Raw genomic sequence first — 24,968 nt, 5'->3', positions numbered from 1 at the left:
GTGAATCATGCTTTTTTTTAAAAAAAGAATAATATAAACAAACAAAAAAGAAATGCAAAAAAAATCGCAAACTCTGAGGACCTCCCTGTTTCCCCAGCAACCACTACACCAGACTCTACCTCTACACATTATTTTATTATGTATTTTATTTTTGAGACAGAGTTTCACTCTGTTGCCCAGACTGGAGTGCAGGGGCGTGATCTCAGCTCATTATAACATTTGCCTCCCAGATTCAAGCGATTCTTGTGCCTCAGCTTCCAAGTAGCTGAGATTACAGGTGCCAGCCACCATGCCTGACTAATTTTTGTATTTTTAGTAGACATGGCGTTTCACCATGTTAACCAGGCTGGTCTTCAACTCCTGTTCTACAGCAATCCACCCACCTCGGCCTCCCAAAGTGCTGGGATTATAGGCATGAGCCACCTTGCCTGACCTACATATTTTTTTCTTTCTTTTTTTTTTTTTTTTTTAAAGAGACAAGATATCTGTCACCAGGCTGGAGTACAGCAACACAATCATAGCTCACTGCAACCTTAAACTTCTGGGCTCAACTGATCCTTCTGCCTCAGCTTCCCAAAGTGCTGGGACTATAGGCATAAGCCACCACATTCAGGCTTACTCTACATTTTAACAAAAGCTTCAGGAGGTATGCACATTAAAGTTTAAGAAGAGGGGCTACAAAGCCCAAAGAGAATTAAAAGGGAGGAATATGCACAGGTGCAACACAACAACGGACTTATTCCCACTGATGCAACAGAGTTATCTTCTGGTTTGGATGACAATCACATGGACAAGAAGCTGCAATGATCTTTCCGCCATTTTCTAGAAAGTATCTTTCTTACTAATTAGAAGAAAGTTGGAGTATTTCTAGAAAGTATCTAGGTGTAAGTTTAAACACATAAAAGTAGCAAAATAGTCAGGGGCAGTAGCATGCATCTATAGTCCCAGCTACTTGGGAGGCTGAGGCAGGAGGATCTCTTGAGCCCACGAGTCTGGGGCTGCAGTGTGCCATGACTGCACCTGTGACTAGCCACTGCAATCTAGCCTGGGCAACAGAGTGAGACCCTATCTCTAAGTAAATAAATAAATTTTATAAATACTATTTATAAATAGTGGCAAAATACTATTTTTACCATTCACAAATTTTTTATCAAACAAGTTATATATCAAAAGAGGTTCCATTGGAAGCATCCATCATCCCAAGAATGCAGTTCTCCTTGAGTGGCAATTCTCAAGAACTAAGCACCTTGATCTTGTATCTCCAACAAGGTGAAAAAATAAAACAGAAATATAGAGAACAGAAAGTATTAAAATATATATGAGAAAATATATCATTAAGATGCCCTTTTGCAAAAATGTTTTAAACTCGGTCTACAGAAATAGATTATACCTGGCTTCATATGTATCTAGTAAAAATAACATTATTTTAGTTAAAAATAAGATCAAGACAGTATTATTATTCAACTATAGAATAAAGACAAGCATCTAATTTTTTCCAGCTTTAAAGAACTTGAAGGATAATGTCTGTTCATTCATGACAATACATGACTTGAATTATAATGGGTGTTTTAACAGAAAAGCTCTTCTCCCATCCATATTTTCTTCATTATTATATGCCATATGTTAGTTGCTATTCTGGGTGTGTTACCCCATTTATCTCATTTAGTCTTTTTGTTTTACCCTTTTTTTTTTTTTGAGACAATAGTCTCACTGTGTCGCCCAGGCTTAGTGCAGTGGTGCAATCACTGCAGCCTCAACCTCTAGCCTCAAGTGATCCTCCCACCTCAGCCTCCCAAGTACCTGGGACTACAGGTGCATGCCACCATGCCTGGCTAATTTTCTTTTCTTTCTTTTTTTTTAAATTGTATTTTAGGTTTTGGGGTACATGTGAAGAACATACAAGGTTGTTGCATAGACCTGGCTAATTTTCTAATCTTATTTTTGTAGAGCTGGAGTCTCACTGTTGCCCAGGCTGGTTTTGAACTCCTGGGCTCAAGCAAACCTCCCACCTTGGCCTCCCAAATGCTAAGAATACAGGTTTGAGTCACCATACTTGGCCCTTATTTATCCTTGAAGGGGAGCATTTTATAACCAAGAAATTAAAACTCTGATAGTTGGTAGAGCCAAGCTAACAGCTGGGGAGATATGTCAATGCCTAAGCTCATAGCCTTAACCACTAGGCTGACTCTGTCCATAAGCATCCTCTGAAGGATCCTGCGTTCTGAAGTCCCAGGTTATTTATTTGTCACTGACTCCATAGACCATCCTCCTTTAAATCCCACAGGGCACAATACTCTGTATGGCCCTGCATGTTAACTTGCATTCCAAAAACAACAAAAAAACTCTACAATATAGTACTTTACATACATTTAAAAACCAGTCATGAGCAAGACATATATTTATTTTTCGTGTAAGTACCTGCTTAGCTCCAGAAGCAGGAAGAAGGACATTGAAGCACCAAATAGAACTACTTGAAGAAAGATGAATTACTTGAAGAAAGATGATCAGAATTTGGGAGCACTCTTCTAGTTAACCCTGTAGGTTCCCAATTACAATGTGCATGGAAATTATCAAACAGACTTGCAACCAGAGGGCCTCTGAATTCATTACAAGTCCTCTGTCTCTATTGCTGTGATACTTAAGTATCTATCCGTATTTACTGGGACTGTGTTTATGTACACAACTGTATACATCTGTTTGGAAAGATTCACTGTTTCAGTTGTTGCAAAGCTGTCCCCATTGATCTGCTAACAGAGCTGAAGCTGCCATGGGTAATATCCTTGCTTTTTTTTTTTTTTTTCTAACATGCTAAGTTTCTGCGTATTTCATACTTTAATATTCTCCAAAATACCACTGTTGCCTTATGGAAGTTAATATTGTCCAGAGTGAAGAGTAAGGGCCCTGAGGAAGCCAATCTGCAGGCCTCCTCTATGGGAACACAATGAAGTTATGGAGGCTGCAGTGGAGTGACAGGAGAAACGGGGGCACATCAGGCTGGGCGTGGTGGCATACGCCTGTAATCCCAGCTACCCGGGAGGCTGAGGCAGGAGAATCACTTAAACCTAGGAAGTGGCCGGGCGCGGTGGCTCACGCCTGTAATCCCAGCACTTTGGGAGGTCAAGGCGGGTGGATCACGAGGTCAACAGAAAGAGACCATCCTGGCCAACATGGTGAAACTCCGTCTCTACTAAAAATACAAAAATTAGCTGGGCGTGGTGGCACGCACCTGTAGTCCCAGCTACTCGGGAGGCTGAGGCAGGAGAATTGCTTGAACCTGGGAGGTGGAGGTTGCAGTGAGCTGCGGTCTCACCATTGCATTCCAGCCTGGCTCCTGGCGACGGAGCGAGACTCTGTCTCAAAAAAAAAAAAGATCTTGTCACAACTACTCAATTCTGCTTTGTAGCATGAAGGGAGACAATATGTAAACAATCTCTACTAAAAATACAAAAAAGGGGCCGGGTGCAGTGGCTCACAGCTATAATCCCAGCACTTTGGGCAACCTAGGTGGGCGGATCATTTGAGGTCAGAAGTTCGAGACCAGCCTGAACAAAATGGTGAAATCCCGTCTCTATTAAAAATGCAAAAAAAAATTAGGCTGGGCGTGGTAGCTCACGCCTGTAATCCAAGCACTTTGGGGGCCAAGGAGGGAGGATCACCTGAGGTCAGGAGTTCAAGACCAGCCTGACCTACATGGTGAGACCCCATCTTTAAAAAAATAAAAATAAATTTAAAAAAAAATTAGCCAGGCATGGTGGCATGTGGCTGTAGTCCCAGCTACTTGGGAGGCTGAGGCCAGAGAATGGTTTGAACCCAGGAGACAGAGGTTGCAGTGAGCCTAGATGGAGTCACTGTACTCCAGCCTGGGTGACAGAGCTAGACTTCATCTCAAAAAAAAAAAAAAAAATTGGCTGGTTATGTTCCAATAAAACTTTATTTATGAGCCGGGCACAGTGGCTCATGCCTGTAATCCCAGCACTTTGGGAGGCCAAGGTGGGTAGATTACCTGAGGTCAGGAGTTCATGACCAGCCTGGCCAACACAGTGAAACCCCATCTCTACTGAAAATATAAAAATTAGCCAAGTGTGGTGGTGGGCACCTGTATTCCCAGCTACTTGGGAGGCTGAGGCAGGAGAATCGTTTGAACCTGGAGACGGAGGTTGCAGTGAGTCACGACCTTGCCATTGTACTCCAGCCTGGGCAACAAGAATGAAACTATGTCTCCAAAAAAAAAAAAAAACTTTATTTATGAAAACAGATAAACAGATAGTTGGCTAGATATGACCATGAGAGCCACAGTTTACTGACCTCTAAAGAGCATTGTCTAATAGAAATATGTGAGACACATATATAATTTAATATTTTCCAGAAGCCATGTTATAAAGGTAAAAATAGATAAAATTAAATTTTTTTTTTTTTTTTTTGAGACAGAGTTTCATTCTTGTTACCCAGGCTGGAGTGCAATGGCGTGATCTCAGCTCACCGCAACCTCTGCCTTCTGGGTTCAAGCAATTCTCCTGCCTCAGCCTCCCAAGTAGCTGGGACTACAGGCGCACGCTACCATGCCCAGCTAATTTTTGTATCTTTGGTAGAGACAGGGTTTCACCATGTTGACCAGGATGGTCTTGATCTCTTGACCTCGTGATCCACCTGCCTTGACCTCCCAAAGTGCTGGGATTATAGGCGTGAGCCACCGCGCCCGGCCTAATTTTTGTATTTTTAATTTAAATAGTATATTTTACTTAACCCATTATATATACAAATCATCATTTAAACATTTAATAAATATGAAATATTACTAGCTGGGTGTGGTGGCATATGCCTGTAGTCCTAGCTACTAGGGAAGCTAAGCCCAGGAGTTCAAAGTTATGGTGACCTATGATAGTGCCACTGTACTCCGGTGTGGGACAGAGTGAGACCCTGTCTCTAAAAATGTAAATTAAAATAAAAAATATTACTGAGATCTTTTCAATTTTTGTTTTGTATGAAGTCTTCAAAAATCTGGTCTGCATTACACTTTCAGCACATTTCAATTCTGACCAGCCATGTTGAAGTGCTCAGTAGCCACATGTGGGTGATGTTTACCAAGTGGACAGTGCATTTCTGGAGGCTACTTAAGTAAAACTCCTGAACTTTGACAATACTAATATAAAACAACAATCTGAACAACAAAAGAAACTGCAGGCATACAATTGTACTCTATAAAGAAGAGAGAAGCAAAAATGCATTTCAGATTTTAAAAACAATGTTTCTCCTGGGATAACAAATGTTAGTGCTGCTTCTTTGTTGTTGTTTTTTTGAGACAGGGTCTCCCTGTGTTGCCCAGGCTGGATGGAGTGCAGTGGCATGATCTTGGCTGATACACTGCAACCTCTGCCTTCTGGGCTCAATTGATCCTCCCACCTCAGCCTCCTGAGTACCTGGGACTACACGTGTGTACCACCACGCCCAGTTAATTTTTTTTTTTTTTTTTTTTTTTTAAGTAGAGATGGGATTTCATCATGTTTCCCATGAGCTGGCCTCAAACTCCTTGGCTCAGGCGATCTACCCACCTTGGCCTCCCAAAGGGCTGGGTTTACAGGCAATGGCTGTTTGAGGTTACCTGTTTAAAATGATTAGCAGCATTAGATACCAATGTTAACAAAATTTTATTAAATTTTATTCACATACTTTCAGCTGACCAACATTCTCCTCAGACAAGAGGAGAAAAACTGAAAATACTCAGTGAACAAAAAAAATTTGTTCTATTTTGGCAGAGCACAGTGGCTCACATCTGTAACCTCAGCACTTTGGGAGGCCAAGGTGGGTGGACAACTTGAGCTCAGGAGTTCAAGACCAGCCTGGGCAACCTAGTGAGACCCCATCTCTACAAAAAATTTTAAAAAATAAAAAATTAGTCAGGCATAGTAATGTGAGCCTATAGTCCCAGCTACTTGGGAAGCTGAGATGGCAGGATCTCTTGAGCCCAAGAAACTAAGGCTGCAGTTTCTATAATTATACCACTGCACTCAGCCTGGGCAACAGAGTGAGACCTTGTACTTAAAACAAACAACAACAAAAAAAGCATTGTTCTATTTTGAAAAAATTGCTTGTTACTATATTTTTAGTATTGTACATGTGGGAACACTGCCAATACTAATTGGGTTTGTTGACTGCCTTCAGTGGGAAGAAAATGGTGAACTCTGGCTAGGTGCAGTGGCTCATGCATGTAATCCCAGCACTTTGGGAAGCCGAAGCAAGCAGATTACTTGAGGTCAGGAGTACGAGACCAGCCTGGCCAACATGGTGAAACCGCATCTCTACCAAAAATACAAAAATTAGCCAGGTGTGGTGGCATACACCTGTAATCCCAGTTACTCGGGAGGCTGAGGCAGAATCGCTTCAACCAGGGAGGTGGAGAAAAAAAAGAAAACAAAACAAAATGCTCAATTTCAGCTAAAGGTATATGAAAATAAAGATTTTTCCATCCAAGGTCACAGATGCCATGAATTCTATTCATAGATCCCATGCACCTCTGAATCTCATTTAGGTTCAGAACCCCTGAGGGAAAGGAAACTTACTTATAATCTAACTGAAAAAATGCTTCCAGCAGGGCGCAGTGCCTCGAGCCTGTAATTCCAACACTTTGGGAGGCTGAGGCGGGTGGATCACCTGAGGTCAGGAGCTCCAGACCAGCCTGACCAACATGGTGAAACCCCATCTCTAGTAAAAATATCTGAATTTGGCCAGGCATAGTGGTGGGTACCTGTAATCCCAGCTGCTGGGGAGGCTGAGGCAGGAGAATCACCTGAACCCGGGAGGCAAAGGCTGCCGTAAGCAGAGATCATGTCATTGCACTCCAGCCTGGGCAAACTCTGTCTCAAAAAAAAAAAAAAAAAAAAAAAAGGTTCCTCCAAAGTTCCCCAACTGTATTTTTACCTTTCCATCCATTTTCTCCTTTCCAGACTTAAAAAAAAAAAAATAGTTGTTTTTCAGCTACTCTGTAACTGAATGATTAAGAAGGAATTGTTAGATATAGTGAACCCCAAGTTTCTCTTCAAAGAATCAATGTCAGTATGTTCAGCTCTCTTATTCTTTCTCTATTTTAAAGTTTAAATTCCTTGTAGCTTCAGTAAACAACCTTCCCCACTAGTGCTAATCAGTAGTTCACATCTGTTCCCCTGGCCCGCGGCTCCATCCTGACTCATCCCAGTTACCTTCTTCAGTCACCTGCTCTGGTCACCTTCTTTGACCTAGGTCACCCCTGGCTACCTGCTCTCACCCTCCTGTAACCATCCTTCCCACCAAACCATCCACCCTGCCACTCCAGCTCGGACCCCTGCTCTCTTTAAAATAGCCAATCAGGATTAGTCTAGCTTGTGCGGTCTAACCCTAGCCAATAGGAGAATGACACAGCAGTAGGGCAACCCCCATTAGGCATAAGTATCCCTTCCCTCTTGTCCAGGTGTACACTCGCCATTGTTTCATCTATGAGCCACATCCTTCTATTGAAGTAAATTGCCTTGATGAGGAAATTTATATTCAAGTGCCACTTCTTTTGTGGCATCGAAAATTCTACTTATAACAGAATTAGTATCAAGAAATAAAGAAGGAAATTCTATTACCTACCACTGTTTTAATGCAAATATGTAGACATATGTTCTCCTTTAACATTCTTCTTTTTTTTGAAATTGAGAAAAGGTCTCACTGTCATCCAGGCTGAAGTGCAGTGACACGATCAAGGCTCAGTGCAGCCTTAACCTCCCAGGACTCAGGTGATCCTCCCACCTCAGCCTCCCAATTGGCTGGGCCTACAGGCTTGTGCCACCATGCTCAGTTAATTTTTAAATTATTTGTAGAGACAGGGTCTTCCTATGTTACCCAGGCTGGTCTCAAACTCCTGGGCTCAAGCGATCCTTCTACCTCAGTCTCCCAAAGTGGTGGGATTACAGGCATGAGCCACCGCACCTGGCCAACATTCTTAATTATTTCAACAGTTAAAAAAAAAAAAGCAAACATGTCATAGAGATAGAAGGTCCAGATTTTCTACTCTGCCCCATAAATAGCTACATCGATTGTATTAGACTTTACACATTTGAAATCAGTAATGCAAACTACAGAACGCAAAACAAATATAGTAAATGCAGAAAAGATCCATTACAAATACAAACCGAATGTTAATATTTTGTTAGTATAAAACCACTACTTGAATGCTGAACCTGTAGTTATTAGCATTACTAAACCTACAATATGCATAAAATACTTTGCAAATTACACATCTTATTGTTTAAAAGTGCTACACAATGTGCTCTGACCTAGTAATTCAGCCAACTACAGGTTTCAGTAAAAGCTCTAAGGATCCAAATGTGTCCACTCCAATGTGTCCCATCATGGAACATAATTATTCACCAAATGTGCTTAATAGCACTTTCTAAACTATAAGCTCCATGCAAATATTCAACATTATTGGGAGAGGATTCATACAGCACTATTAAAATCCCTTTAAATTATAAAGTATTAGCAGTAATAAGTCACAGAAACACTTTAAAAATCACCACAAATTTATAATTTACCAAACACTATCAAATAGATAACACTTTAAATACTAAAAATTATTTTGCTTCCTATAAACTATCTTTAAATAGCAGATTTTAAAAACAGCAGATTTGAAGAAACAGCAGAAGACAATTATAGTATATCCATAATTTACTATGCAAACATTAAAAATTATATCTTTAAATCTTATTCAACAAAATGTTCCCAGTAAGTGATTACAGGATCCAAAACTGCAAACAGCATATAATCCAAACTTTATCTATATAAAAATATGTGCTGAAGAAGCAAATAATAAAAAATTAATTTTGTTCCGGTGAAATGGTATAATCCCAGGGTATTTATTGTCTCTCTTATGCTTTTAGATGTTTTCTCTATTTTCAACAACATCCCTGTATTACTTATGCATAATCAAAAAGGTTTTACATAGCATAAAAATACAATCCACTTATTATCAGTATTTTTCATATAGGTCAAAAAATGTAGAATCACTCATGATATTAGCATGTAAGAGAGAAAATTTTCAGGGGATCTAAGTCCAAATAGTTGGCCTAACAACTGCTGTGTATTCTAAGCACACATCGGGAGCCAATGTTTCTCTTCCTGGTATGTGCAGCTCCCTCACCCTGGTGGTCTCTGGAGGCATCCGAAAACCATCACGGAGTAAGAAGTCGTCATTTCTCTCCTGCCTATATATGGACATGGTCTGTATTAACTGGATTACTGATCAAAATGAGCCTATGCCTGGACAAGAAGGTGATCAAGCCACAAGAGAGGTTCTCTGAAGTGAAGTCATAAGAGTGGGACGGCACTGACAGAAAATTCTGGCTTCTTTTGGCTGACCAGGGTTCAGCGTGCATTTCTAGGTACCCAATTACATCCATTGGATGCATCTTTTGGAGCGAAAGTTATTGGCTTACATAAATTATAAATTAAGCAAACCTATCAGTTTTTTGCTTTTTTTTTTTTTTTTTTTGAGGCAGGGTCTTGCTCTGTCACCTAGGCTTAAGTGCAGTGACATGATCTTGGTTCACTGCAACCTCTGCCTCTCAGGTGCAGGCAATTCTCCTGCCTCAGCCTCCCAAGTAGGTGGGATTACAGGCATCCACCACCAAGCCCAGGTAATTTTTTTTGTAGAGACGGGGTTTTGCCATGTTGGCCAGGCTGGTCTCAAACTACTGACCTCAAGCGATCCACCTGGCGTGGCCTCCCAAAATGCCAGGATTACAGGTGTGAGCCACTGCACCCAGCCAAATTAAGCAAACCTACAAGTTCTAAAATGGCCTCTGCAAGGGTGTGTGGAAAAGAGGTCCTATCAAACACTAATATCAGGACTATAAATTGGTAGTCATGTGGGAAGGCAATTTGGGAGTATCTATTAAAATTAACTTGTCACCAATGACCCAGCAATTCCACTTACCCTAGAGAAATAATCCCAGGTGTGCATAAGCAGGTATGTAAGAATCTGTACTGAAGGACTGTTTTTAAGAGTGAAAAACTAGGCCGAGCACGGTGGCTCACGCCTGTAATCCCAGCACTTTAGGAGGCTGAGGCAGGCAGATCACCTGAGATCGGGAGTTCAAGACCAGCCTGACCAACATGGAGAAACCCCATCTCTACTGAAAATACAAAATTAGCCGGGCATGGTGGCGCATGCCTGTAATCCCAGCTACTCGGGAGGCTGAGGCAGGAGAATCACTTGAACCTGGGAGGCAGAGGTTGCAGTGAGCCGAGATCACACCATTCACTCCAGCCTGGTCAACAAGAGGAAAACTCTGTCTCAAAAAAAAAAATTTTTTTAAAGAAAAACTGAAAACAACCAAAATACCCATCATACTCAACTAAATAATGGTGCTCACCAAAATGTCCACCTACTAATCCTTGGAACCTGTAAATGTGACCTTAGGTGGCAAAAGGGACTTTGCAGATGTAATTAAGTTGAAGATCTTGAGATGGGGGGGATTATCCTAGATTACCTGGGTGGGCCCTAAATGTACACACAAAGATGCTTACAAAATGGATGCCAGAGGAGTGGGTCAGAGAAGGCATGTGATGACAGATGAGAGACGGCAGTGAGGTACTCTGAAGATGGAGGAAATAGAAACAAGGCAAGGGATACAAGTTGCCACAAGAAGCTGTGAAAAAGACATGGGAACTGATTCTCCCCTAGAGCCCGCAGAAGGAACCAGACCTACCAATGCTCGACTTTTAGCCCAGTGAGACTCATTTCAAACTTTTGACTTCCAAAAATGTAAGAGAATAAATCTGTGTTGCCTTAAGCCACAAAATTTGTGATAATCTGTTAGCATGGCAACAAGAAACTAAGATACTCATCAATAGGGAATGTCTAAATAAAACTATGGCATTTCTAGAGTCTTGTGCAGCACTTAAAAATAATGTGGTAGATATATATATGGAGACACAGAATGATCAAAACATATCCTTGAGTTTTTTCTAAAAAAGCAAGTTAGAGAAAGCTATGTCTAGTGTGACATCTTTATGTAAAAAGGAAAAAAAATAGAATGTGTTACATACACACCAAAATTTTAAAATGGTCTTGAAGAATACACACAAAAAAATTGTCACTAATTTAGCCAGGGTAGGAAGGACACAGAGACCCAGATTAGAGATGGTACTCAAAAGGGACTTCAGTTTTACCTGTTATTTCCATTTCGTCTAAGAATGTATCCAGGTACTACTCATATTTGGTTTTTTAAAATTTATTAGATACATAAGCTGTGCTTAAATGCAGGATTGAAATAATCATTACATAGTTTCTGCAATCCTCTCTCCTTTTGAAATAACTATGCATTTGTCCCATAGTTGATCACCTGCTGTTATTTACATTTGTCTACAACTATTGGCTAAATATCTTATAAAACAGACTGCACTCCTTGTGTTCACCCCGAAACCACTGTTGTAAAACAAGAGGCAGGGAGGAGAAAGTAGGGGCACTTTCAGCAATTGACAGTCCTTTAATAATTATCACCACAGGTATCTTCAGACCTGCCCACCCAGCATCTCTAGTCAACAGGTGGTAGTCAAGATGGAAGCCAAGAAGACAGGTAATAATCAAAGTTGATTTACTTAGCAAGACCTTAGCTATACAATTAGAGAAAAACTGAAACTGAGACTATTATCTCATCTGCCTAGCCACATTACAAACAAATTGGGAAGGAAGAAAATTCCAGCCAGGCTCTTCTAAAAATACAAAGTTAGCTGGGCATGGTGGCACATCCCTGTAATCTCAGCTACTTGAGAGGCCGAGGCAGAAGAATCGCTTAAACCCAACAGGCGGAGGTTGTAGTGAGCCAAGATCACACCACTGTACTTCAGCCTGGGCAAAAAGAGCAAAACTCCATCTCCAGAAAAAAAAAAAAAAGTAAAGAAAATCCCGGCCGGGCGCAGTGGCTCACACCTGTAATCCCAGTACTTTGGGAGGCCGAGGTGGGAGAATCACCTGAGGTCAGGAGTTCCAGACCAGCCTGACCAACATGGAGAAATCCCATCTCTACTAAAAATACAAAATTTGCCGGGCGTGGTGGCACATGCCTGTAGTCCCAGCTACTCAGGAGGCTAAAGTAGGAGAATTGCTTAAACCCAGGAGGTGGAGGTTGCAGTGAGCTGAGCTGAGATTGCACCATTGCACTCCAGCCTGGTCAACAAGAGCGAAACTCTGTCTCAAAAAAAAAAAAAGAAAATTCCACAGGGATTACCAAACAAAAAACTATTTCACTCTTCTAGAAAAAGTTATGCTGATGGGATAGTTTTGCTTTCATATACAATGGGCAGCTGACTGAATATGCATAAAAAAACTTCCAAACAACATATCACCTTTTAAAGAGAGTCTCCAGAGGGTGGCAACAAATAATAACAAGGAAAAAAAAGAAAACAATAAAAATAAAAATAAAGAGAGTCAATACACTTTAAACATAATCTAAATATAATCTTTCTTTTTTTTTTTTTTTTTTTTTTTTTAATATTTTGGTATCAGGGTCTCACTCTGTCATCCAGGCTGGAGTACAGTGGCACAAGCATAGCTTACTGCCTCTTCCAACTCCTGGACTCAAGTGATCCTCCCACCTCAGCCTCCCAATTAGCCAACCATGTCCAGCTAACTTTAAAATGTTTCGTAGAGATGGGATCTCACTATGTTGCCTCAGCTGGTCTAGAACTCCTAGCCTCAAGCAATTCTCCTGCCTTGGTCTCCCAAGTGCTGGAATTACAGGCATGAGCCACCACACCCAGCTCACATCCATCTTTTTTTTTTCTTTTTTTTTCTTTTTTGAGACAGGCTGGAGTATAGTGATGCAATCTTAATTTTGGCTAACTACAACCTTTGTCTCCTGGGCTCAAGCGATTTTTCAGCCTCAGCCTCCTGAGTAGCTGGGATGGGACTATAAGTGCATGCTACCAGTAGCTCAGCTAATTTTTTTGTATTTTTTTTTGTAGAGACAGGGTTTTGCCACGTTGTCCAGGCTGGTCTTAAACTCCAATCCACTCCTTGGCCTCCCAATGTGCTGAGATTACAGGCATGAGACACCACATCTGGCCACATCTATCTTTTTCATTCTGATATCAGCCCTACCATCTTATAGATGATGATAGTATAACATAATAGTTCAAGAGTATGGACTCAGGGCTGGAATCGGATCTATTTCAACCTTAGCTTTGCCACTAACTATCTGACCATTGCCAAGTTACTTAACTTTCGTCTGTGCCAGTTTCCTCATTCATGAAATAAAGATAATCTTTGGCTGGGCATGGTGGCTCAGGCCTGTAATCCCAACACTTTGGGGGCTGAGGAGGGTAGATCACTTGAGGTCAGGAGTTCCAGACCAGCCTGGCCAACATGGTGAAACCACATTTCTACTAAAAATACAAAAAATAGCTGGTTGTGCTGGCATGGGCCTCAGCAGGCTGAGGCAGGAGAATTGCTTGAACCCAGGAGGTAGAGGTTGCAGTGAGCCGAGATCACGCCACTGCACTCCAACCTGGGTGGCAGAGTAAGACTCCATCTTGAACAAAACCAAACAAAAACCAAACAAACAAAAATAATAAAAATAAAGATAATCCAGTATCAACCTCATGTTTTTTGTGAGAATTAAATGAAATAATGGATGTGAAGTATTTAGCACAGAATCTGCCACTCAATATGCTGGCGCTGTTGTCATGGCAGTGGTAGAGATGGTTACAATGATGACTAAGAAGATGTACCAGAAGAAGTAACTAGGGGCTGGGCATGGTGGCTCACACCTGTAATCCCAGCACTTTGGGAGGCTGAGGCGGGCAGATCACTTGAGGTCAGGAGTTTGAGACCAGCCTGGCCAATATGATGAAACACCGCCTCTACCAAAAATTCAAAATTAGCCGGGCATGGTGGTGTATGCCTGTAATCCCAGCTACTCGGGAGGCTAAGACAGGGGAACCACTTGGACCTGGGAGGTGGAGGTTCAGTGAGCCACAGTCGTGCCATTGCATTCTAGCCTAGGCAACACAGAACAAGACTCTGTCTCAAAAAAAAAAAGAAAAGAAAGAAAAGAAAAGTAACTTGGGATTTCTGAAGGCATGGAATTTGGCCAGGTGTGATGGCTCACACCTGTAACAGCACTTTGGGAGACTGAGGCAGGAGGATTGCTCAAGGCCAGTTCACAACCAGCCTGAGCAACATAGCATGACTCCCTCTCTATAAAACATTAAAAAATTAGTAGTACATCTGTAGTCCCAGCTACTCAGGAGGCTAAGGTGCGAAGATCACTTAAAGCACAGGTGTGTGAGGCTGCAGTGAACTATGATCACACTAGTGCTCTCCAGCCAGCAACAGAGTGAAATCCTGTCTCTAGAAAAATATGTTTTTAAAAGAGGTATGGAATTTGCCCAAGGTCACACAGCAAGCAAGGAGCAGAGCTAGAATTTCAATTCCAGTTTGACTCTTTAAATCTGACTTTAACTTCAAGGCAATACTGTCTCAAGCAGCCCTCAAATACTTTATTCTCATTTTACAGCTTGAGCTAGACAAGCCTGAGAGCCTGTTGGGCCTTTTGCCCAAGCTCACAGAACATGGCACCAAGATTCAGTGACTCCTATTACAGTGCTCATTAATTGCATGGTAATCAACACTACTGGTGAACAAGGGTAGTTTATTCACTTACTCGTTAACTCTTTCAAATCTAGAATTCTATAAAAGTACATAAATTTTGCTCAAAGGAAACACAGGCTAACAGTGTCCTCTTAGAATAGCTCAACATAAATCTGAATATCATCGCAAAGATTCCACTTGAGTGAAGAGTCCACTTGAGTGTATGATAAGTATTTAAAGCCTTGACTATTTCAGCTGATCAACTTCAAACCCAAATGCTCCTTTCCTTATTTGGCAAAACAAACAAAATAATAAACAAAAACCCTTTTGCATCTTTTAGGTTTCATTTGTTAATTAACATATAATTGGCATAAAGTAAACTGCACATATTAAAAGTGTGTGATTTAATGAGTTTTGACACACATACAAATGTAAAACAATCAAAATAGAGAAATATCCATCACCCAAAAAGTTTCTTCATGCTCCTTTATACTTCGTCCCTCTCATCCTTTCCTGCCTCTATCCCCAGGCAGCCACTACAGATGAGTCTGCATTTCTAGAATGTCATATAAACGGAGTCTTACAGTACGTAGTCCTGTTTGTCTGGTTTCTTCCACTCAGCATAAATCCATGCTGTGAGTACCGATGGTTCGTTTGTTCTGTTGCTGAGTAATACTCCATTGTATGGATATACCACATTTGTTTATCCATTTACCTGCTGACGGACATTTGGATTGTTTCCAGCTTTGGGCAGTTACAAATAAAGCTGACCTGAACATGAATGTTCAAGTCTTTGTGTGGTGTGAGGCAGGGTGGAGGGGGAGTACTTACAAGCAAACACAATGAAATATGAGAAGCACTAACCAAAATGCTTAAATTTAAAATGAACCTCAACTGTGGAGTAAGAAATATCTTAGCCACCTTGGATAAGTCAATCACCTTCGCTGTCAACACCCTTTTATATGATGCCTGCTTGTTCCCAACTGCAGTTTGTAAAGAAAAATGAGATAGGAAGCAGAAAGCTTTTGGAATTTCCACAAGTAAGCTACTGCTTTTTTTCTCATCTTAAAATCCCTTTATTTTAAAAAGAATAATGTTCTGGGCCAGGCGCGGTGGCTCACGCTTGTAATCCCAGCACTTTGGGAGGCCGAGGCGGGTGGATCACGAGGTCAAGAGATCGAGACCATCCTGGTCAACATGGTGAAACCCCGTCTCTACTAAAAATACAAAAAATTAGCTGGGCATGGTGGCGTGTGCCTGTAATCCCAGCTACTCAGGAGGCTGAGGCAGGAGAATTGCCTGAACCCAGGAGGCGGAGGTTGCGGTGAGCCGAGATCGCGCCATTGCACTCCAGCCTGGGTAACAAGAGCGAAACTCTGTCTCAAAAAAAAAAAAAAAAAAGAGAATAATGTTCTATGAAATGCAATGCAAAATGCAATAACATTTGAGATGTCATTTTTGAGTTACTGCTTTTTTATTTCTCTTAAATGTATATTTATTTCAACGTTTTAAAAAAATTTCCTAAGCCGGTCGTGGTGGCTCACATCTGTAATCCCAAAACTTTGGATCAATTGAGGTCAGGAGCTTGAGACCAGTCTGGCCAACCTGGTGAAACCCATCTCTACTAAAAATACAAAAAAAAATTAGCTGGAGTGATGGTCGCCTGTCATCCCATTTACTCAGGAGGCTGAGGCAGAGAAGCCCTTGAACCTGAGAGGCAGAGGTTGCAATGAACTGAGATTGCGCCACTGCACACCAGACTGGGCAATAGAGCAAGACTCTTGTCTAAAAAACAGAAAAAAAAAAATCCTATATCCCTTTGCTTTCCATCAGCAACATAAAATTAAATACAGGCCGGGCACGGTGGCTCAAGCCTGTAATCCCAGCACTTTGGGAGGCCGAGGCGGGTGGATCACGAGGTCAAGAGATCGAGACCATCCTGGTCAACATGGTGAAACCCCGTCTCTACTAATACGAAAAATTAGCTGGGCATGGTGGCGTGTGCCTGTAATCCCAGCTACTCAGGAGGCTGAGGCAGGAGAATTGCCTGAACCCAGGAGGCGGAGGTTGCGGTGAGCCGAGATCGCGCCATTGCACTCCAGCCTGGGTAACAAGAGTGAAACTCCATCTCAAAAAAAAAAAAAAAAAAAAAAAAAAAAAATTAAATACAAAGAGCTATTTTTTTTTCTTTTGCCTTTTTTCACATATTCTAACAAATGGCTATTTTAAAGGACATGAAAAAGCCTCATTCTGCATTCTTTTTTCTTTTGAGACAGAGTTTCACTCTTGTCGCCCAGGTTGGAGTGTAATGGCGATCTTGGCTCACTGCAACCTTTGTCTCCTGGGTTCAAGCAATTCTCCTGCCTCAACCTCCCAAGTAGCTGGGATTACAGGTGCCCACCACCATGCCCAGCTAATTTTTGCATTTTTAGTAGAGATGGGGTTTCACCATGTTGGCCAGACTAATCATGAACTCCTGACCTCGGGTGATCCGCCTGTCTTGGCATCTCAAAAGGCTGGGATTACAGGGGCTACCGTGCCCGGCCCACTCTGCATCCTTAATTCATTCATAGTAAGATCCAAAGCCCTCACCTACAAGGATCTACTTTTTCTGCATCCTGTGTTCCCCATCTCTTCTCTCTCCTTTAGCTCACTGAGCTCAGAGCTCCAAATATGCTGAGGACACTTCCTTCTCAAGGACTTGGCTCTTGCTGTCCTTTCCGTATGGGATGTTCTTTCCTGGGTAGCCATATGGTATACTCTCTCCCTCCCTTCAGGTTTCTGCTCAAAAGCCATCCTGGGCTTTCCTTTCATGCCCACCCTATATAAAACAGGGCAGGCTGGGTGCAGTGGCTCACGCCTGTAACCCCAGCACTTTGGGAGGCCGAGGCGGGCAGATCACCTGAGGTCCGGAGTTCAAGACCAGCCTGACAAACATGGTGAAACCCCATCTCTACTAAAAATACAAAAATTAGCCGGGCATGGTGGTGCGCACCTGCAATTCCAGCTCCTCAGGGGGCTGAGGCTGGAGAGTTGCTTGAACCCAGGAGATGGAGGCTGCAGTGAGTGGAGATGGCACCATTGCACTCCAGCCTAGGAAACAGTGAGAGACTCTGTTTCAAAATTAAATTAATTGATTAAAAATAAAATAAAATAAAACGGGACAGTTGGCTAGGTGCAGTGACTCATGCTCTGCACTTTGGGAGTCTTGGGTGGGAGGATCACTTGAGGCCAGGAGGAATTCAAGATCAGCCCGGACAATATTGCAAGATCCCATCTCTAATTTAAAAAAAAAAATTAAAAAAACAGAGCCCTCTTTCCAATGCTCTCCATCTCTTTACTGAGCTACACTTTTCTCTTTAGCACTTACCATTTGCCTATATGCCATGTTATATATTTGTCATTGTCTATATCATCCCACTATATTATAAGCTTTTTGAGGACAAGGATCTTATTTTATCCATTGCTATATCCCCAGCATCCAGGACAGTTGGCCAAGCTTACTTCTAAATTCCACCAATATTTGTTGAATGAATTCGTTGATTAAATATTATTTATTGCACTCAGGAGGCTGAGGCAGGAGAATTGCCTGAACCTAGGAGGTGGAGGTTGCGGTGAGCCAAGATCGCGCCATTGCACTCCAGCCTAAGTAACAAGAGTGAAACTCCGTCTCAAAGAAGAAAAAAAAAAATTATTTATTGCTTTAAAAAAAAAAAAAGGCCAGGCTCAGTGGCCCATACCTGTAATCCCAGCACTTTGGGAAGCCGAGGTGGGTGGATCACGAGGTCAGGAGTTCAAGATCAGCCTGGCCAACATGGTAAAACCCCATCTCTACTAAAAATACAAATATTAGTTGGGCATAGTGGCCCATGCCTGCAATCCCAGCTACTTAGAAGGCTGAGGCAGGAGAATTGCTTGAACTGGGACCCAGGAGGCAGAGGTTACAGTGAGCCAAGATTGTGCACTCCAGCCTGGGCTACAGAGAGAGACTCCATTTTAAAATAACAATAATAGGCCGGGCGCGGTGGCTCACGCCTATAATCCCAGCACTTTGGGAGGCCGAGGCGGGTGGATCACGAGGTCAAGAGATCGAGACCATCCTGGTCAACAAGGTGAAACCCCGTCTCTACTAAAATTACAAAAATTAGCTGGGCATGGTGGCACAGGCCTGTAGTCCCAGCTACTCGGGAGGCTGAGGCAGGAGAATTGCTTGAACCCGGGAGGCGGAGGTTGCAGTGAGCCGAGATCGCGCCACTGCACTCCAGCCTGGGTAACGAGAGCGAAACTCCGTCTCAAAATAAATAAATAAATAAATAACAATAACAATAATAATAATAATAATAATAACTTGTTTAGAATTTACTGGGAAGAGGCCGGGTGTAGTGGCTCACGCATGTAACCCTAGCACTTTGGGAGGCTGAGGCAGGCAGATCACTTGAGGTCAGGTGTTGAAGACCAGCCTGGCCAACATGGTAAAACCCATTCTCCACTAAAAATACAAAATTAGCTGGCACAGTGGCTCATGCCTGTAATCCCAGCACTTTGGGAGGCTGAGGTGGGCGGATCATGAGGTCAGGAGATCGAGACCATCCTGGCTAACATAATGAAACCCCGTCTCTACTAAAAATATAAAAACTTAGCCAGGAATGGTGGCGCACATCTGTAGTCCCAGTTACTACTCGGGAGGCTGAGGGAGGAGAATTGCTTGAACCTGGAAAGTGGAGGTTGCAGTGAGCTGAGATCATGCCACTACACTCTAGCCTGGGCGATAGAGCGAGACTCAAACGAACAAACAAACAAAAAACAAAATTAGCCGGGCATGGTGGCACATGCCTGTAATCCCAGCTACCTGGAAGGCTGAGGCAGGAGAATCACTTGAACCTGGGAGGTAGAGGTTGCAGTGAGCAGAGATCATGCCACTGCACTCCATCCTGGGCGACAAGAATGAAACTGTCTCAAAAAAAAGAAAGAAAAAGAAAAAGAATTTACTGAGAAGAAAAATTTTAATTGAAATACTTTCAACTGCTTAAATTAAAATACTAAGTCAATGTTGATCTACTTCTTAGAAGGGATTCTTTGTTCAGATTGACTCTGAGCAGTGCTTACAGGGTGAACAGAACACTAAAATCCAAAGGCAGGAAAGCCAGGGTCTAGTCATTGCCCTGCCACAACTAGCTATACTATAGTGACTAAGTCATAACCTCTCCTGATCTCAGAGAACTTCTTTCTAAAATGAGGGAAGTTATTACCTCTAAAATCTCTTCTTGCTCTAAAATTCTAAGACTCTCTATTGCAATCTTCTGCATTAAGGTTGCCAGTCATAAATTAGTCAACTTGAATCCCATCCCTCATAATCCAAAAGTGTTAACTGAAGGATTCTACATATTATAAAACCCTGTGGAAAATGGCCATTATTCACCCAGATGTCCACTGGAAGAAGAGGCTTGGAAGACTGTACTTCATAGGTGTGGTGGTATTTCAAAAGATAGCTTTTAAAAAATTAATAAACCACAAATCTTCCTCAAATATAAAAAAGAAACAGTTACTAAAAGAAAACAGAGATATCTGTTTATTTCTCCTTCTGTAGCCAGTTATGAAATTTAAAATAATTGCAAATACAAATACTATACATTGTTGGAGGCAGGAAAGTATTATGATGAGAAGCAGATGTGCAGTGTGCAGTGAACAGAACTAGGTTAAGGTGCAAGCTCTTTATGTGCTCTTGAGCAAGTCGAATATCTACTCTGCACTTTACTTCCTTCATCTGTACAATGAGTGCAATATTTCCAATTGTTAGACTCTTTTGAGAATTTAATAAGATAATGCCTGACATGTAGGATACATTTAATCAACATTATTAAGTAATTAAATATGAGCACTTTGGGAGGCCAAGGTGGGCGGATCACCTGAGGTCAAGAGTTTGAGACCAGCCTGGTCAATATAGTGAAACTTTGTCTCTATCAAAAACACAAAAATTAGCTGGGTATGGTGGCTCATGCCTGTAATCCTAGCTTACTTGGGAGGCTGAGGCAGAAGAATTGCTTCAACCCAGGAGGCGGAGGTTACAATGAGCTGAGATAGTGCCACTGTACTCCAGCCTGGGCAACAGAGAGAGATTCTCTTTCAGAACATAAAAAAATAAAAAGTAAAAAATTATATATATAAATATATGAATATACTCACACAAATACAAATCTAATAGCCACAAAAAACATTCTTAGCTATCTATTTCTCCTGATACCATGGAGCCTATATACCATGGAAAGAATGAAAAAGTTATTCACTACTACCAGTTATAAATGTTTATCACCCATACATACACTAATTTCTGAGAAATCAGACCATAAATTTTTTTTTAAAAAATCTAGCAGGCCGGAGAGGTTCTTTCCTTTTAAAACCACCTATTCTGTGGAAATAGGTGACAAATTCATGCCAATACATTTATACAGTAAACATTTTGGGAAAACCAATTTAACAGCACAGTTATTTTAACTAATCCTACTCTTTCTAATCCTAAAACTAAATAAATAACATAAATGACATATATATTGGTTCCATGAACTTGGATTAGTCTTTAAGAAACAAAGAGCATAGGCCCGGTGTGGTGGCTCATGCCTGTAATCCCAGGCTTTGGGAGGCCGATGCAGGTGGTTCAAGAGGTCAGGAGTTCCAGACCAGCCTGGCCAACATGGTGAAAACCTGTCTCTACTAAAAATACAAAAACAGCCGGGCGTGGTGGCGCGCACCTGTAATCCCAGGTACTCCAGAAGCTGAGACAGGAGAATCACTTGAACCCAGGAGGTGGAGGTTGCAGTGAGCTGAGATCGCACCACTGCACTCCAGGCTGGGCAACAGAGCAAGACTCCGTCTGAGGAAAAAAAAAAAAAAAAAAAAAGAAAAGCATCCACTTCCACCTTTCACACACAACACAGCCAATTAAACCAAAAGATTCCACTATGATAGCATAATACCCCTTGAGTTTTCAGGCAGATAAGACACTCAGACACACCTTGCTTTTTATAGAACAGGCCCAAATGAGACACAATAAAACGATGATTCCGTGTCAGGAATTCCCTGCCAATTATATCCTCCTCTTTTTGGTGACTAGATTGTAAAATAAGTCAATTAAGAGTTCACAACGGAAGTGCTGAAGCAACCTCAAATCCAGACACAAAAATACAGTGGAACGTATTCGCATCTCAAGCACGTCCAAATGTCTCGGCCACCGCGATTGGATCACAGCCATTTCCAAAAACATACAGTAATGCCTTTTAATGCATTTCTATAAATGTTCGTTGTGCGGAAAGCCAAACTGCATGCAAAACCGCAAAACACAAAAGATTCTTCGCATTCCGTTTATAGCCAGAAGATAGGCCATCCTCTTTGAGCCCTACCCCAGAAAGCCCTCCTTACGGCAGTAAAAATTTGATGACACCCCATGCTACCTACACATCAAAATGTCATCCCACAAAGTGGAGGGGGAGCAGTGTCAGCACCCGCTGGCCTCCATGAAATGACACTGCCAGTATTCCCACCCCTGGGCAAACACGAACCCAAGTGAAGCCGATGGAAAGTTCCCAGTAACCAGGCATATTTGGTTCCCTTCTGTTCCCAGGGCCAAGCAGCTCAAATGAGATCTGCTGTTGCACCTGCCACAACTCTGAACCCGGGATGCTCGGCGACCCCCTGGCGCACAAATAGGCCCTGCGGCCTAACGCGCCCATGACCCTTCGCCGGGAGCGCACGGAGGGCCGCTGGAGCATCCCTCTCGTTGTCCACAACACCCGCTTCCCTGACAAAGGCTCCGTGTCAATCTATCCGAGGCACGACACAGAGAAGTTGCTAGATTGCCCATCGCGGACCCGCAGCTCCCACTACCCTCTCTCGGAAAACAAAAACAAAAACAAAAACAAAAACAAAAAACACAGAACTGGGGAAGAAAAGGGTGAGAGGGTGCAAAGCGTGAAAATGAAAATGTTCCTAAAGCGAAGCAACCTGAATGTGCCCTGGAAGTGGGTCCAGGGGGCCCGTGGGGTAGGGGAGGGAGGGCCCGGGTGGTGGCGACGGCTCCTCCGGGGCATGAAGGCCGAGCCAGGAGCTAGTCTAATAAAATGCCGGGTGTCGGAACGCTCAAAAGGAAACCGCAAATGAAATCCCCGGGCGGGCGCCAGGCCCGGGGGAGGGAGGAAGGGAGAGAGAGCGGCGCGGGCGGTCTGCAGATCTGCGGACGCGGCCCCCACCTGCCCGCCCCGCGCCCACACACACCTGCCCCGGCAGCCCCAGGGAGGCAAGGCCCGCAGCTGGGGCCCGACCCCGGGGAGCTGGGCGGGTGGGCCAGTCTGATGGCGGGGTCCGGGGGCCGCCTCACTTACCTCCAGGTCGGTGTCGGCGGCCTCCGGGGCCCCGAGGATCTCGCTGGGCAGCTCCGCCAGGTCGGTGACCCGGATCAGCCCGTCGTGCAGGAATATGGTCTCCTCCTTCACCGAGAGCCACTGCGCCGAGTCCGCGGCCGCCGCTGCCGCAGCCGCCGCGGCCGCCGACGAGCCCATGGTCCCAGCTGAGGGCTTGGTGCTGAGGAGCAGACGCCTGGCCCGGGGAGACGGAGCAGGAGCTGTCGCGATCACCAGTCCATGGCAGCGGCCTCCGCGCCCGCCAGCGGCGCCCCGCTCGCCGCCTCGCCCGTGCAGCTCCGCCCTAGGCGGTCCGAGCCGACATCCCCCCGACCTCAGCCCGGGAGACCCCTGCCCCGCCGCCGCAGCCGCCGCCGCCCTCAAGAGCAGGATCCGCCTCTGCCGCTCTGCAGCCAACTGTCAGTGAGACGCCATGTTGGGGGCGGGGCTCCCGGCATGCCCCGCGGAGCGGACAATACAGGCCCCACCCGCCGCCCCGCCCACCGCTCCGCGGACCCTGCCCCCCGGGTGGCCTGGACCTCCGGCTTGCCCTTCGCTGCCGCTTGCCCTCAGCCTGACCTCCGCCAGCCTCTTCTACCCCAGGCCATTCAGGGTCGCCCTGGCTCTGCAGCGCACCAGGGAAGAGGACGCCGCCTCCTCCTTCCTGTCCCTACTCAGGTGTGCACCCCTTGCTCGGGCCCGCGCCCCTACCCTGGGCAGAGCATAGAGATCACGCCTTGTTTTCATGTTTAAATGAGATGCAGGCAAAAGGCTGGCGCAGAATCGGCGCTGCACACTTGTTCATAAGCACTTGGGAGAATCGCATAGTAGGTGATTCATATTTACTGAAAAGTCTAGTGCCCAGTAAGCACTCAAAACCTGGTGAAAATAAAGCGGTTTGTCAACAATGCTTGGTGCCCAATGCCCAGCACTTAATATGTACTCCATGAGTGGCAGTTCTAATTATTGCTATGTTAATTCCATCAGTGTTCCACACGAATTGACATACACCTTAAAATATGCTCACTAGGCCAGGTGCAGTGGCTCAGCACTTTGGAAGGCTGAGGCAGGATTGCTTGAGCCCAGGAGCGCGAGACCAGCCTGGGCAACATAGGGAAACCCCATCTCTACAAAAAATAAAAAATTAGCCGGGCACAGTGGCAATCGCCTGTAGTACCAGCTACTCGGGAGACTGAGGCAGGAGGATCTCTTGAACCCAGGAGGTGGAGGCTGCAGTGAGCTATTATGTTGCCACTGCACTCCAGCCTGGGTGACAGGGAGATCCCATCTCTCCCTCCCCACCAAAAACATATATATGCCCATCGGTCCCATTTTATAAAAGCAAGAAAAGAAAACTGTATGTATAAAGAAAAATGCATGAGGGAATACACACCAAATCTTTAAGGTGAGTTGCCATGGGAGTCTGGGGCTGGTCTGGAACCACTAAGATGAGATTGTTTTCTATTACTTGCATATTTTTATTACTTAAAAAATAATGACTGGGCATGGTGGCTCACGCCTTTAATCCAAGCACTTTGGAGGCCAAGGCAGGCAGATCACCTGAGGTCGGGAGTTCAAGATCAGCCTGACCAACATGGTGAAACCCCGTTTTTAAAAAAATAAAATAAAATAAAATAAATAATAATAATAAGGGCTGTGCACGGTGGCTCACGCCTGTAATCCCAACACTTTGGGAGGCCAAGGTGGGCAGATCACAAGGTCAGGAGTTCGAGATCAGCCTGGCCAACATGGCGAAACTCCATTTCTACTAAAAATACCAAAATTAGCCGGGTGTAGTGGTGCACGCCTGAAGTCCCAGCTACTCAGGAGGCTGAGGCAGGAAGATAGCTTGAGCCCAGAAGACAGAGGTTACAGTGAATCAGCTGAGATTATGCCACTGCACTCCAGCCTGGGCAACAGAGCAAGACCCTGTCTCAAAAAAAGAAGAAAAGAAGAAAGAAGGCCGGGCG

The 24,968-nt window shown here is 43.7% G+C and overlaps 1 protein-coding gene and 1 pseudogene across 11 annotated transcripts in view; one reads left to right on the top strand and one right to left on the bottom strand.

Moving 5' to 3' along the window:
- Window positions 1-13,758, top strand: part of LOC110569257 (dnaJ homolog subfamily C member 2-like) — a 53,563-nt pseudogene extending 39,805 nt beyond the window's left edge.
- HECTD4 (HECT domain E3 ubiquitin protein ligase 4) overlaps window positions 1-23,448 on the bottom strand; it is a 226,107-nt gene extending 202,659 nt beyond the window's left edge. For 6 of the 11 annotated variants that reach the window (XM_064379807.1, XM_064379808.1, XM_064379812.1 and 3 more), the window contains exon 1: window positions 22,981-23,157. In XM_064379807.1, the coding sequence (XP_064235877.1) occupies window positions 22,981-23,157 (177 nt within the window). Of the gene's footprint in view, window positions 1-19,457; window positions 19,547-22,980 lie in introns of those variants that run through there. The other 5 variants (XM_064379810.1, XM_064379811.1, XM_064379813.1 and 2 more) reach the window with 3 other exon arrangements.
- Between the last annotated feature and the right edge of the window lie 1,520 nt (window positions 23,449-24,968).

This window comes from Aotus nancymaae, unplaced genomic scaffold (assembly GCF_030222135.1).
Source record: "Aotus nancymaae isolate 86718 unplaced genomic scaffold, 86718_ANA_hifiasm-v0.15.2.pri h1tg000021l, whole genome shotgun sequence".
Classification (NCBI taxonomy): Eukaryota; Metazoa; Chordata; class Mammalia; order Primates; family Aotidae; genus Aotus; species Aotus nancymaae.
This window is presented reverse-complemented; position numbering and strand designations above follow the sequence as displayed.